The sequence below is a fragment of the Cucurbita pepo genome, chromosome LG03 (assembly GCF_002806865.2).
Source record: "Cucurbita pepo subsp. pepo cultivar mu-cu-16 chromosome LG03, ASM280686v2, whole genome shotgun sequence".
NCBI lineage: Eukaryota > Viridiplantae > Streptophyta > Magnoliopsida > Cucurbitales > Cucurbitaceae > Cucurbita > Cucurbita pepo.
The window spans coordinates 711,779-727,163 of NC_036640.1; the positions used below are offsets into that span (position 1 = coordinate 711,779).

Here is a 15,385-nt window from a genome sequence, read left to right on the forward strand (position 1 = left end):
ACTTTTTTCTAGTAGACGTCAAGACGTCTAAATCTTGAGGGAAAATCCATAAGAGAAAGTCAAAGAAGACAATATTTGTTAGTGATAGGCTTAGACGGTTACATATGCAAATTATGTAAGCTCTCGAAAGATATTTTATTTACGTGCCAACACGAGCACATGGACCTTTTGGATTTGTTCCATGTTCGTTTGAATACGAGCTAATATTGAACTATATAAACGCGTAGGAAAAAACAAAAGAATAATGGGGAAAAGTGGTAGGGAAAAGGGGGAAAAGGGGCAAAAAAAAAGGGAAGAAAGTATCTCTCCTTGAAGTCTTTGTTAGTAGAAAAGATGATGATGATGATGAAGAAGAAGGAAATATCTTGAGGCTTCTCATTTGTCAATTTCTCTCACTCATTAATATAGCTTTGCCTTGGTTTCTTAGAGAAATTTTCACATGCTTAGCTTTATCAATGGCCCCATTGGCTCATGGGACACCCAATTCCTTCTTTATCTTCAAAATTATCAAAAGGGTTTCTCAAAAACATTGGATTCAATCCGAGTATTAACTCGAATTTGTTCGAGGTTCTTCAAGAAACGAGAAAGATCGATAGATCCTTCCATGATTCGTTCTTGTTTTCCGAGTCTATACAACTTGCACTAACTTAAGTTATGATTCCAAATGAACCAATAAGAACTGTATATAGTTCTTCAAAACTTGATGCTTCTTAACACTGGTTGTAATACCCTCATGGTATGCTTCTTGGCATCCAACACGAAGTTCTTACACCATTCTAAGTGTTCTGTTCTTAGCAACGATCTTAATCTTGTGGCTATTTTGATTTTTCGATTTGTTTTAAGTCCTTACATGTAGAACATCCTGCCAATGAACCTGATAAGATACCTCTCGTGTTCTTTCCTACATTCTATGTAGAATCTAGATTAAACGAGTAATGACGAGACGGATGAACAAGGCACCCAGCTAAGAAGGTTTTGAAATCAGAACTGAATCAAATGGGTGAAGGCAAATACAGATGATCATGATCATATATTGACAAGTACATTGCAGCAACCATTCTTTGAATCTACATTACAAAGAATAGAGAGAATAAGAGCTCAGTTCATCGGTGTTCATGACAAACAACATCAGCCAAAGAAGATATCAATGAATACAGTAACTGAACAAAATAGTACTGACTGACAGGACTAAAGAGCTTTTACTTACAGCAACTGCTAGCTATAAAACAACATCATTACATCCAGAAAACAAACTAGATAGTTCCAAGCTTTAATCCTTCGCGTAGTTCTTTCTCTCTTGCCTTTTTTATAAACTCTCATTGCCATCAGTTTGTGATTCTTGCAGAGTTCTTCAGCATTGGTTTGGGTTTTCCTTGAGTGAAATTATACAAAATGAGAATGCTTACAGTGAGCTATAGCTCCTTCGATGGAACGTGCCATCTCCGAGCTTGCGCTGTTGCATCTCTTAAGAACTTGTGGATCAAACATCCCGTTTGACGAGCACAAAGAGGAAGAAGACGATAACGAGGAAGAACCGGAGGAAGATACGGAGGATGGACAGGAAGGTTTACTAGCAGAGAATGAGGCTCTCCTCTGTCTTCTAACTCTGTCCTTGTCAACTAATGTAGCTGTAACATGGTCTCTTTTAGAGCCGAATTCTTTTCTTTTCGGCCTATTTTCCGCTAGTTTTGCGCAGGACTCGTCTGTACAGGCAGACTTATTGAAGAGGGACCGGATGTATGCTCGCGAGGCCTTAAGCGTACGAAACAAAGAGGACTGCCTATTCTGTTTAAGCTCTTGGCAGCTTCCCATTTCAGCATTCGTCCAATGGTCAACAGGTTTTAGCTCAAAACTGAACCTGCACGACTCGGCAGGCGAAAAATTAAAGGACTTATGAGGGGTATAAATACTTGCATTAGTAGAGGACACGGAGGAGGTCGAGATGAAGGAGATTTGGAAGTTCTCTTCAAAGCAAGGTTCGGTTTCATGGTGAGCGTTGGAGTTTTGAATGAGTTTTTGGACCATTTGAATTCGAGGTGGGAGATGAAGGGGAAGAAGCTTTCCCTTGTAGAAAAGCTCGTCGGCCGGGGAAATCGCGGTTTCTCTTCCAAGTGAAACCGCATTCATTTGGAACTCGAACTCTCTCGGTTGAGGCGGAGAGTTCAGAGAATAACGGAAATTGGAAGAGGAACTTATATCCATTTCTATGTAATCCTCTGTGTAGGTACAAGAGAATTGTCCAATGGCCATCTCTTCCTTTGCTTCCTTTCTTCACCAAACTTACAAAGGAAAAGTGTGGAGGAAGTGATGCTCTTTGGAATGAAGATGGTCTGAATTTATAGTGATAACCATTCAGTGTCTCAAGATACTGAACCTTAGATATTTTGAATACTTCCAAGACGAGGATCGCGATGCTTATATAACATGTGAGAGGAGGAAGAAATAGAGAGAGAATTCGACAGCGAGCGAAGCGGATGACCATTTGACATGAGTATGGTCCATCAAACTCATCTCATTGCTCAAATCTATGATTGAATTAAGGACGTCTGTAAAGATGAAAAGCTGTATGTAAAGTAGAATAGATAGCACAAACTGCAGAACTCCATGAGATATGGAAGTCTATGGAAGGTTTGAGCAGTAACTGAAAGATGGCTCAATCAGATGGGAAGATGTTCAAGTTTAGAAACCTGTTTGATCTAGAAGTCCAACAAGAAAAACGTCTAACAGATGACCGAACGAGCACATAGATCGTTGTTTAATCTTTTGCATCCTATTTCATGAGTGTTTTAAGGCAATAATGGTGAAGTTCCTCTCACTTTTGTTCAGTGGACATCATCAGATGTAAATCCTATTTGGTCTGTGTACCATATTTTTTTCATTCCCTTCACCCAAGATCTAACTTTTGGGAGTTTTGAACTGAGTTGGTTCGGAAAGAGGAAATGGACAGGATAAGTGTGAGATCCCACGTAGGTTGGGAGAGGAGAACGAAGCATTCTTTATATAAAGGTGTGGAAACCTCTCTCTAGCAGACGCGTTTAGAAAAACCTTGAGGAGAAGCCTAAAAGGGAAAGTCCAAAGAGGACAATATCTGATAGCGGTGGGCTTGGTCTGTTACAAATGGTATCAGAGTCAAACACCAGGTGCCAGCGAGAAGGCTGAGCCTCAAAGGGCGATGTGCCAGCAAGGACGCTGAGTCCCAAAGGGGGTGAATTGGGGGGTCCCACATCGATTGGAGAAGGGAACGAGTGCCAACGAGGACGCTGGGCCCCGAAGGGGGGTGAATTGTGAGATCCCACATCGGTTGGGGAGGAGAATGAGACATTGTTTGTAAGGGTGTGGAAACTTCTCCCTAACAGACGCGTTTTAAAAAACCTTGAGAGGAACCCCGAAAGGGAAAGCTCAAAAAGGACAATATCTNGGGGGGGTTGTTTGTGAGATCCCACATCGGTTGGGGAGGAAAACGAAACATTCTTTATAAGAGTGTAGAAACCTCATTCTTTATAAGAGTGTAGAAACCTCTTCCTAGCAGACGCATTTTAAAAAACCTTGAGGGGGAAGCTCGAAAGGGAAAGCCCAAAGAAGACAATATTTGCTAGCGGTGGGCTTGGGCTGTTACAAATGGTATCAGAGCTAGACACCGGGCGATGGAGAAGGTTGAACCCCGAAGGGTAATGACGGAGGTGGGCACGAGACGGTGTGCCAACAAGGACGCTAGGGCTCGAAGGGGGTGGATTGGGGGGTCTCACATCGATTGGAGAAGGGAACGAGTGCCAACGAAGATGCTGGGCCCCGAAGAGAGGTGGATTGTGAGATCCCACATCGATTGGGGGCGAGAACGAAAGCATTCTTTATAAGGGTGTGAAAACCTCTCCCTGGCATACGTGTTTTAAAAAACCTTGAGGAGAAGCCCAAAGAGGACAATATCTGCTAGCGGTGAGCTTGGACAGTTATAGTAAAAAATTTCCTTCAATATGAGTCCCCACTCAACCTTAAAAGGCAAAAGGACAAAAGTTAAACACTTCCCGGAAAAGATATGTTCAAAAGAGAATTGGAGAAAAGGGTGAGGGAACACCAACTAATGACCTCTCTTATTCAATCAACTACTCTTGTCTGTTACTTGAATGATAAAAGAACACACGGCATGAGTATCTCCCACAACGTTAGGATGTTGACAATGTTGCTGTATTTAGCAGCAAATTCCAAAAGAAAGTAACAGCCCCCGTTAGCTTTTAAAACAGTGCTCGAAAAAAGAGAAAGTCAATAACGACTCGATATACTGCAAAACGGGAATGCTGTGTACTTTCATGGGCATTTCTGGATAAACTAAGGTATTCATACCAGATGTTTTCATGTGTACTATATTCTTTTTTCTCAGCATTATCTAACAACTCAAATTTTATCAACCGTTCTTTTGTCAAACTGATAACAGGCAGTATGTCGATACGACTTACTTCCAACTCAAAGAAAGTACGCTTCTTGCAGCCCCACTATGAGATCCCACATCGGTTGGAGAAAAGAACAAAACATTCCTTATAAAGANGACGCTGGGCCCCGAAGGGGGGTGAATTGTGAGATCCCACATCGGTTGGGGAGGAGAATGAGACATTGTTTGNACATCGGTTGGGGAGGAAAACGAAACATTCTTTATAAGAGTGTAGAAACCTCATTCTTTATAAGAGTGTAGAAACCTCTTCCTAGCAGACGCATTTTAAAAAACCTTGAGGGGGAAGCTCGAAAGGGAAAGCCCAAAGAAGACAATATTTGCTAGCGGTGGGCTTGGGCTGTTACAAATGGTATCAGAGCTAGACACCGGGCGATGGAGAAGGTTGAACCCCGAAGGGTAATGACGGAGGTGGGCACGAGACGGTGTGCCAACAAGGACGCTAGGGCTCGAAGGGGGTGGATTGGGGGGTCTCACATCGATTGGAGAAGGGAACGAGTGCCAACGAAGATGCTGGGCCCCGAAGAGAGGTGGATTGTGAGATCCCACATCGATTGGGGGCGAGAACGAAAGCATTCTTTATAAGGGTGTGAAAACCTCTCCCTGGCATACGTGTTTTAAAAAACCTTGAGGAGAAGCCCAAAGAGGACAATATCTGCTAGCGGTGAGCTTGGACAGTTATAGTAAAAAATTTCCTTCAATATGAGTCCCCACTCAACCTTAAAAGGCAAAAGGACAAAAGTTAAACACTTCCCGGAAAAGATATGTTCAAAAGAGAATTGGAGAAAAGGGTGAGGGAACACCAACTAATGACCTCTCTTATTCAATCAACTACTCTTGTCTGTTACTTGAATGATAAAAGAACACACGGCATGAGTATCTCCCACAACGTTAGGATGTTGACAATGTTGCTGTATTTAGCAGCAAATTCCAAAAGAAAGTAACAGCCCCCGTTAGCTTTTAAAACAGTGCTCGAAAAAAGAGAAAGTCAATAACGACTCGATATACTGCAAAACGGGAATGCTGTGTACTTTCATGGGCATTTCTGGATAAACTAAGGTATTCATACCAGATGTTTTCATGTGTACTATATTCTTTTTTCTCAGCATTATCTAACAACTCAAATTTTATCAACCGTTCTTTTGTCAAACTGATAACAGGCAGTATGTCGATACGACTTACTTCCAACTCAAAGAAAGTACGCTTCTTGCAGCCCCACTATGAGATCCCACATCGGTTGGAGAAAAGAACAAAACATTCCTTATAAAGATGTGAAAACTTCTCCCTAGTAGACGCGTTTTAAAACCGTGAGGCTCACAACGATACACCAGGCGGTGTGCCAGCGAGGACGCAGGGCCCCCAGAGAGGGCGGATTGTGAGATCCCACGTCCGTTGAAGAGGAGAACGAAACCTTCCTTACAAGGGTGTGGAAACTTTTCCCTAANGTAAGGGTGTGGAAACTTCTCCCTAACAGACGCGTTTTAAAAAACCTTGAGAGGAACCCCGAAAGGGAAAGCTCAAAAAGGACAATATCTAATAGCGGTGGGTTTGGGCTGTTACAAATGGTATCAGAGCTAGACACCGGGCGATGGAGAAGGTTGAACCCCGAAGGGTAATGACGGAGGTGGGCACGAGACGGTGTGCCAACAAGGACGCTAGGGCTCGAAGGGGGTGGATTGGGGGGTCTCACATCGATTGGAGAAGGGAACGAGTGCCAACGAAGATGCTGGGCCCCGAAGAGAGGTGGATTGTGAGATCCCACATCGATTGGGGGCGAGAACGAAAGCATTCTTTATAAGGGTGTGAAAACCTCTCCCTGGCATACGTGTTTTAAAAAACCTTGAGGAGAAGCCCAAAGAGGACAATATCTGCTAGCGGTGAGCTTGGACAGTTATAGTAAAAAATTTCCTTCAATATGAGTCCCCACTCAACCTTAAAAGGCAAAAGGACAAAAGTTAAACACTTCCCGGAAAAGATATGTTCAAAAGAGAATTGGAGAAAAGGGTGAGGGAACACCAACTAATGACCTCTCTTATTCAATCAACTACTCTTGTCTGTTACTTGAATGATAAAAGAACACACGGCATGAGTATCTCCCACAACGTTAGGATGTTGACAATGTTGCTGTATTTAGCAGCAAATTCCAAAAGAAAGTAACAGCCCCCGTTAGCTTTTAAAACAGTGCTCGAAAAAAGAGAAAGTCAATAACGACTCGATATACTGCAAAACGGGAATGCTGTGTACTTTCATGGGCATTTCTGGATAAACTAAGGTATTCATACCAGATGTTTTCATGTGTACTATATTCTTTTTTCTCAGCATTATCTAACAACTCAAATTTTATCAACCGTTCTTTTGTCAAACTGATAACAGGCAGTATGTCGATACGACTTACTTCCAACTCAAAGAAAGTACGCTTCTTGCAGCCCCACTATGAGATCCCACATCGGTTGGAGAAAAGAACAAAACATTCCTTATAAAGATGTGAAAACTTCTCCCTAGTAGACGCGTTTTAAAACCGTGAGGCTCACAACGATACACCAGGCGGTGTGCCAGCGAGGACGCAGGGCCCCCAGAGAGGGCGGATTGTGAGATCCCACGTCCGTTGAAGAGGAGAACGAAACCTTCCTTACAAGGGTGTGGAAACTTTTCCCTAATAGACATGTTTTAAAACCGTGAGGCTGACGGCGATACGTAACGAACCAAGATGGACAATATTTGCTAGTTGTGGGCTTGGGCTGTTACACCCACCGTCTTAAATCTAGAGAGAGATAGGTTGGGGGTGGAATCAACTTTGAAAGAAGTGTCAAACTAACGGCCATGTTGTTTGATGGCTCTTCAAGAAGGAATTTTGATTCAGTTCACAATATGTGAGGTTGGAAGTCAAAACTCCCGACCTGGAAGTCAACCATGATTAGCAGCCTTTTAAGGACTTAGAACACAAGACAATCATGGTTTGTTTGTAAACTAAATTAAAAGAAGAAAAAAAGCAGACATTAAATAAGTTCTTGTTAATTTCCTTGTAGATTAGTGAATCAAGTGGTGTAAAAAAGTTCTTAGATGCAGCTTGCATCGAGCGTCCATGTCAAACACGGATTCGTCCAGACAAACTTTTGGACAGATGTCCAACTTGCAAAAGAACATGTCTTGTCAAAAGAACATGTCTGAAGTCTAACCCATGTAAACCCAATCTTAAATGAAAAAAACACAGCTCCTATGACAGTTTCTAAACATCTACAAGATTGTTGAGTAATGTAACTTCTCAACAATTACAGACCTTAGAAACTCTCTAACACATGCCTCCGAGCCACGGGTTTGTGTCAAGAGACTGTTGGAGGAAATCATTTGGGATCCTCCATTTTTAGTGAAACCCGAGTTCGCTAGTAGGCCGACTTCATTATGTACTATGGCTTGTTTGGCTCGAAAGAAACGAGAGAAAAGTATTAAGGTTCATCCTTTTTAGGAGAATGCCAATCTTCTCCAGTTTGCTGACTTTAGTTTGTATTGTAAGTCTAAAAAGATCATAGAAGGATGAGTGAAATTTGAAGCATTTTAAGGAAGTTTTAACTTTTTGATTACTAAAAGCTAGAAACATCATTATTAAACGAAACGAAGAAGCCAAAACATAACGAAAAGTGCAAGACAATAGAAGCATATAGAGCATCTCATATCGTTTACGTCTACGTCTACGTGGAAATAAAAGCTACTTTTGATCTGTTTGAAACAAGGGGAAAAAGAAAAAAAGAAGAAGAAGAAGAAAAGTTTATGCAACGGCTACCACTGATGTTAACAGATACTGGTTAATAATCTCCAACTAGACGAAGACATCGACAGTGTGTCGTGGATTTTCTCAGCAAATTTCCATTGATAATTACGAATTTCATAGAGCTAAAGGAGAAGGTTGGAGAACATGGTTTTGGAGAGGATAAGGATGTATCGAAGACTTTGGACGTTACGTAGTTTGGGTTAAGTGTATGATCTTATGAGTAAACTTCAACAGGACAGAGCCAGCAGCTGTCTCTTTCAGCTGAGTCTTTCAGCTGAGTCTTTCAGCTGTGTCTTTCAATGTTATTTTTTTCTCATTACTAGAAGCATCCATAGGCTTGTCTGCAACTTAAAAGCCAGCCCATATGCCTAAAGGAGGTTTGTTTAAGTCCCACATTTGATTGTGAGGGAGAGAGAGCTGCCATTTGGGGTGGTTTTAATTTGGTCCCTATGTTGGGAGCTAAATTGACAGAGCATTAAATTTCAAGTTGCCATGCAAGCAGGCAAAATTTATGTTTTTTTTTTTCTTTTTTCCTTTTTTGTTCGTGGGAGTCGGGTCGGGAAGGGGAAGGAGAACGAACATGACACCGTTTAGATTAAAGAACCTCAAATCATGATAAGCAAGAACATAAATTAATGAATTTAAGTGCATCTGAATGTAATATAACCAAAAAGGAAGCAAAAGAAGACAAGATTAAGAGATAAAATTCAACTAACATCTTTACTTTTATTCCACACAGGAGCTTCGCTTGATCCACCCAAATAGCTACAGCTTCAAACAATGCTCCTGTGCCTCTGTGTCAAAATTACTTGAGGAAGAAAACAGTGAAAATGTGAAGAATTTCGTCTTTTTCGTACATCGAAACCGATCTTTTTCTCTGTGCAACGACTACAAATCAATCTCAGGCAATGGCACTTTCCAAAAATTCCACGCGTTATAATCCTCCTACATGGATGCAAAATGATAACGACAGTGTTAGCTTTAACGAAACCAGTATTCGGATATCTGTAAGTTGTAAGTCGTATTTTCTCAGGCTGCTTGGACATAGCTTTAAGGATTCTACATTCATTACCTGCTCGACCAGTGAGGTTGGTGGAAACATATCGTTAACAAGTGTGTGCAAAGACGTGTAAGACTTCACGTCGATTCGATGACTAATGGCGACTTCTCCCTGGAAACAGATGCGAAGTTTGCAAAGTGAATGCCAAATTGGCTACTCGATAAAGTATGGCGAAAAGGGTTGATAAAAAATGGATACTTGGATACCTTGGGGTTGATTATGAATATCTTTCCTTTTGGAATCCCGACTTTTCGGTAGCTGAGCTCATCTGTGTCTCTATTGCCAAACCCCGCATAAAACGGATTGTAGTCGGGAGGGAAAAGCTTCTTAATATCCTGTATTCGTTTATCGCCATACGAAAAATAAGGAGAACATTCTACCCATCAGGATAATGATGAAGATCAGCTGCTCAATTTTGCATTTTTACCTCTAAACAGGCAATTTTGAATTCATGGGGTGCTCTTCTTATTACTGCCATAGATAAACGAAACCCAAAGTCAATTGTAATATGTAGATACAAAGAAAAGCAAAAATCAATGGTAGAATTGAATAAAAATTTGTTCGTGCACAAAGAGAAGGGATAGTCAGTATGCGGGTCGGGACTCGGAATTTCTTAAACTTCGACTACACTAACAGGCAACCTTGGCTAAGCTTCTTATGAAATGTTAGCTCACCGCTAGCAGATATTGTCCTCTTTGGACTTTTCCTTCTGGGCTTCCCCTCAAGGTTTTAAAATGTGTCTACTAGGGAGAGGTTTCCACATCCTTATAACGAATGTTTCGTTTCCCTCTCCAACCAATGTGGGATCTCACAATTCATCCCCTTGGGGGCTCAGCGTCCTCGCTGGCACACCCCCCAATGTCTGGCTCTGATACCATTTATAATAGCGAAGCCCACCGCTAGCAGATATTGTCCTCTTTAGGCTTTCCCTTTGGGGATTCCCCTCAAGGCTTTTAAAANACATATCGTTAACAAGTGTGTGCAAAGACGTGTAAGACTTCACGTCGATTCGATGACTAATGGCGACTTCTCCCTGGAAACAGATGCGAAGTTTGCAAAGTGAATGCCAAATTGGCTACTCGATAAAGTATGGCGAAAAGGGTTGATAAAAAATGGATACTTGGATACCTTGGGGTTGATTATGAATATCTTTCCTTTTGGAATCCCGACTTTTCGGTAGCTGAGCTCATCTGTGTCTCTATTGCCAAACCCCGCATAAAACGGATTGTAGTCGGGAGGGAAAAGCTTCTTAATATCCTGTATTCGTTTATCGCCATACGAAAAATAAGGAGAACATTCTACCCATCAGGATAATGATGAAGATCAGCTGCTCAATTTTGCATTTTTACCTCTAAACAGGCAATTTTGAATTCATGGGGTGCTCTTCTTATTACTGCCATAGATAAACGAAACCCAAAGTCAATTGTAATATGTAGATACAAAGAAAAGCAAAAATCAATGGTAGAATTGAATAAAAATTTGTTCGTGCACAAAGAGAAGGGATAGTCAGTATGCGGGTCGGGACTCGGAATTTCTTAAACTTCGACTACACTAACAGGCAACCTTGGCTAAGCTTCTTATGAAATGTTAGCTCACCGCTAGCAGATATTGTCCTCTTTGGACTTTTCCTTCTGGGCTTCCCCTCAAGGTTTTAAAATGTGTCTACTAGGGAGAGGTTTCCACATCCTTATAACGAATGTTTCGTTTCCCTCTCCAACCAATGTGGGATCTCACAATTCATCCCCTTGGGGGCTCAGCGTCCTCGCTGGCACACCCCCCAATGTCTGGCTCTGATACCATTTATAATAGCGAAGCCCACCGCTAGCAGATATTGTCCTCTTTAGGCTTTCCCTTTGGGGATTCCCCTCAAGGCTTTTAAAATGCGTCTACTAGGGAGAGATTTTCACACCCTTATAAAGAATGCTTCGTTTTCCTCCCCAGCCGATGTGAGATCTCACAACCACTTTGCTCAAACTAGTGTCAATGCTTCAAAACTTATCAAGTTCTAACCTTCATTAAAACTAATGATCATGAAATTTTACGCGTAAAAAGATATCACCTTCTCGAAATAAAGAAGGAAATAGTCCATCGGGTGAGATAACGATCGGTCCATTTGGTAAAGCTTTTCCATCCTGCAGCATACAAGAACTATGATCAAATTCATACTTTCCTTTAAGTCAACATGATGATAAAAATCAAAACATTCAGGTAACTGGTCTGGCCAAGGTCAATTTTTCGATCGAAACGAAGCAGTCACTACCAATTTATATCAACGAAACCTGTTTTAGGTTGAGTAAGAAACTTCGGGTAAGATACGCCTGAACAATGGCCCGTGCACTGAGAAATAGCAGCTGATAACCATTCTCCTGAGTAACATAAATGAAGCATTTGATTAACACAAATGCTTCATCAACCATGGAAATCGAGTCATCTAGGAAACACAACTTTGGAAGAATCGACGTACCTTTATTGCGGTAAATAGTCTAGCCACGCCAGATTGCGTCCAATCCTTCCCGACCAAAGGCATGAATTGACCTAATACATCAGACCTGAAAAATATGATTCAAGATGAGTTATATCATCCAAGGATCATTACAAATGACCAACAAACCACAACAAGAGCCATATGGACATCAGAAATTAGGACCTGGACTCGGTGTGGTAGTGTCAGGTCCAAATTTTCATCCAACGTTCTAATAGATTTCTACTCTAAATGTAGTTTTGAAACTTGGATTTAAGCGGAGTAGGCTAACGTATATTTAAGAGTAAAGAAGGCTCACTTGGTAATAGTCCCATCAACATCAGAAATCACAATTCTTGCATTCCATTTCCATAGGTAAATGTGAGCGTCGACCTGTTAAAAATAATTTTAGCATTAACATATAAAAAAACACGATAACGTGCTTATAATATCCATATCACGAGTCTAGACCGAAACCTTTTGTGTCCCTAGAACCCGAGTTGAAAAAGTGAAAGCTATCATGTTTTGTCCCTCTTTCAGATTCAAAGATGCTATCTGCTCAGTTGTTGGAACATTTGTCCTCACAAGCTGTCTCTTAGAAGGCTCATTGCTGCGGTTCGGCACCCTTGGACTTTGTTCTCCTAGTGAGTTCTGTAATGTACATTCGGAATCGACAAAAATCTCCTCATTCGATGAGCTACTGTTACTGTGATCAAGCGTTTTAATCCTTCTAAATGGAATATGCCAGAGCCTCCATCTTCGGCCAGCCGGAGTGGACGCGGGAGTAGATTCATCGTCCCCAGGCTTCAATGAGTCATCCCGTTCCACAAAAATTGCATCTTTGGGATCCACTTCTAAATCAACTCCAAATGCAGCCATCCCCAGTATTATAGGAGCGGCTTTTTCCCACGACATGTACCTTTCTCCGTATCTGATAATTAGATTCCCATTTTTAGTAATTGATGAAGCGGACTTTTCAAATTCCTCTGCAGACACACGATGTGCGTCGAAGACTTCGGCTGCAGCAACCGAGCCCATACCAGCACGAAGTTCATGGCCGCAAAGTGATATCTCGAAGCCTGCATGTAACCAGAGAATGTATAGTCTGTGGCAAAGAACTGTTGAAGAATTTGTAATTAAATTTAAATGAAAAGATGATTACTTGTTGAATGATGATATGTACTTCCACATAAAGCATCTGCTGGAAATATCTCCAGCTCTCTTACACTGCACTCGTCATCAGCAACGGGCCCTTGCGAACCGCTGTCCATTCTTTCAATTCCCTCAATTGTGTTGTCAAACTGTTTGTCATCGAACACGTTTTCCTCGGTTCCACCAGCTTTAACAAGTACCTCTCGAGTCATATTCACAACAGAGCTATCGGAATCACTACCTGAACGTGTCCCATTTCTATCTCTGGAGTCAACAACACTCCCCCCATTGGTTTTAGATACCGATGGAACAATCGTGTTGACTTTTTCTTCTAAATATTCAGCCTCCACTGGAGAGATGACACTTTCAGAATCAGTGTTTCCAACCAGTGTGGCGAATTTCGACAGCTCAAAACAGTCTTTAGAAATCGCTTTCTCAATTCTAATGCGGCCATCTCGAGTTCCTCGGGTTTCTTCAGTTTGAGAAACAGCACTACCCTTAGACTCATTGCTCAAACCACCAACTTTATCCATTGTGGCGTTTTCCGTAGATGTATTGAGCTGATTGATGTAATCAGCTGCCCAGGCATCCTCGCCTGTAAACTCGTCGTCTTCACAAAATTCAGTCCCCTCCCCAGGACCCAAATGAAACTGAGGTGTACTTAACTGCACATCTTCTGTATTTTGTTCGGTTGCCAATATCGGTGCAGTCAGGACTTGACCATCGACGCTCACTAGGATAACCTCCGAATCTGTACCCTGTGACTCGGCACAACTCTCAGTCTCTAAATTCTCATATCGATTAGAATTACTCTCTAAATCCTCCACGGAAGACAGCTCATCCTGAAAATCATAGAATCTATGCTCAACATCAGATTCTGCCCTCTCCAATCGAGCAACCGCCATAGACCTGTCTTCATCTCGCAGCTGAATGACAGTAGTATCCGAGACACTGTGCTCCAGCCGACCCGTAACAATGAAACTTTTATTATGGTCATCCTTGCTGTCTACAAAAATGACACCATCCTTAACCATATCATCTGTAACTCCATCAACCTGATCTCCTTGACCAGTTTCAACTTCCTTTATGAAATAAGCCTCACCAGAGTTATCAAGATACATATGGAAATTGGCTTCAATGCCATTGACAGATATGTGGACGATCTTCTCCGTACCCTTTAAAACGCCTTGAAATTTACCAAATCGAACATACCACGGCGCGCTGCGAAAACTCCCATCCTGCTGCTGAACAACGATTATATCGACTGCCCCACCGAAGGGATGAAACGGTGTGGCAACCGAATAAACTCCTTGTGAAATGAGACTGCCAACTCTGCCAACAACGTTCATTTGGACGCTCGATTAGATATTCACGTTCCTTCGTTTGTTTCCTTTCAATCAAACCTGGCATAATTTATATCCTCCAGTTCTTGTGAAACTAATTTCACAACTTGAATACTTTTCAATCTTTTGTTATAATCACCACTCTACCAAATCTACCAAGAAAATTCACCACATTACATTCAATTCACAATATAAACGCATTGAATTAAGAAACTCTAAATTTCAAATCAAATCAACCAAATACCTGAAATCTAAAATCAAATTCTTTTGCATGAACGAATCATTCCTGAACATAAACGCATTGAATTAAGAAACTCTAAATTTCCTAAACATATAGAACACAAAGTGCAAACAATACACACAAACGCTTTAACAAATCAAAAGAAAATCCAAACAAACCTAATTCCGATCATGCGATGATGAGAAAAACAAACAAAGAAAGAAAAAGAAACTTGCCGCAAATTTCGACCGCTAAAAGTTAAAAGAACATACATTCTTCAATCTTGTCGGAGTCTTTCTCCTGTTGGCAACGAAAAAATTTGTAAATTTTGAGGTTTGAGGAGGTGGGTCGGAAAATGGGTGTCATGAATTTTCTTTACGAGAATGATTTGGACGACAAAAAAAATAAAAAAAAATCCAGAAGCAGAAATCTCATAACCATACGCATTAAATAGGCAAATGGGTGAGATGGAAATACCAAAATGGCCTCCTTGGAAACGAAATTAGCGATCAGATCCGAGGAATTAGAGGCATTTGCAGTGTTGATGATCGGAGGAGTAAGGGTGTTTTGGAGATTAAGAAAAGTTTCCTGTCTGATAATTGATTTTTCCCCGCCTTCAAGATTGGTAGAACCAGACAACATCAACAACCTTGTGGAACTCGAATACATGTCATTTGTTTTAATTATTATTTTTTTAAAATAAACAATTACACGGGTGTACATTCAACCCGACAACCCGATAACTCGGATCAACCCGATAACTCGGATCAACCTGACCCGAACTATAAGGGTTGGATTGGGTTAAATTAGCATTTCGAGTAGGGTTGGGTTCATTTTTCTGAACCCGAACGGAATCAATTTGGTTTCGAGTTCATGGACAAAATCTTCGAGTTGACCCGCCAAATAAAAATATAAAATATAGTGTTTGTATTAATGGGTTTG

At 41.3% G+C, this 15,385-nt stretch overlaps 2 protein-coding genes across 2 annotated transcripts; both read right to left on the reverse strand.

Moving 5' to 3' along the window:
- Positions 1-1,121: 1,121 nt before the first annotated feature.
- LOC111791666 (probable membrane-associated kinase regulator 4) lies at positions 1,122-2,278 on the reverse strand. The gene has a single exon (XM_023673103.1). The coding sequence runs from the start codon at positions 2,248-2,250 to the stop codon at positions 1,384-1,386; it is 867 nt and encodes a 288-aa protein (XP_023528871.1). The 5' UTR covers positions 2,251-2,278; the 3' UTR covers positions 1,122-1,383.
- A 6,528-nt stretch (positions 2,279-8,806) lies between these two features.
- On the reverse strand, positions 8,807-14,874 carry LOC111791707 (phosphatidate phosphatase PAH1-like). The gene is made up of 12 exons (XM_023673172.1): positions 14,716-14,874; positions 14,468-14,509; positions 12,891-14,375; positions 12,206-12,807; positions 12,048-12,121; positions 11,732-11,816; positions 11,547-11,633; positions 11,327-11,399; positions 10,617-10,660; positions 10,396-10,524; positions 9,280-9,378; positions 8,807-9,152 (listed from the first exon to the last, which is right to left on the reverse strand). Exons 3-12 carry the CDS (start codon positions 14,227-14,229, stop codon positions 9,096-9,098), a joined length of 2,589 nt encoding a protein of 862 aa, XP_023528940.1. The 5' UTR covers positions 14,230-14,375; positions 14,468-14,509; positions 14,716-14,874; the 3' UTR covers positions 8,807-9,095.
- Between the last annotated feature and the right edge of the window lie 511 nt (positions 14,875-15,385).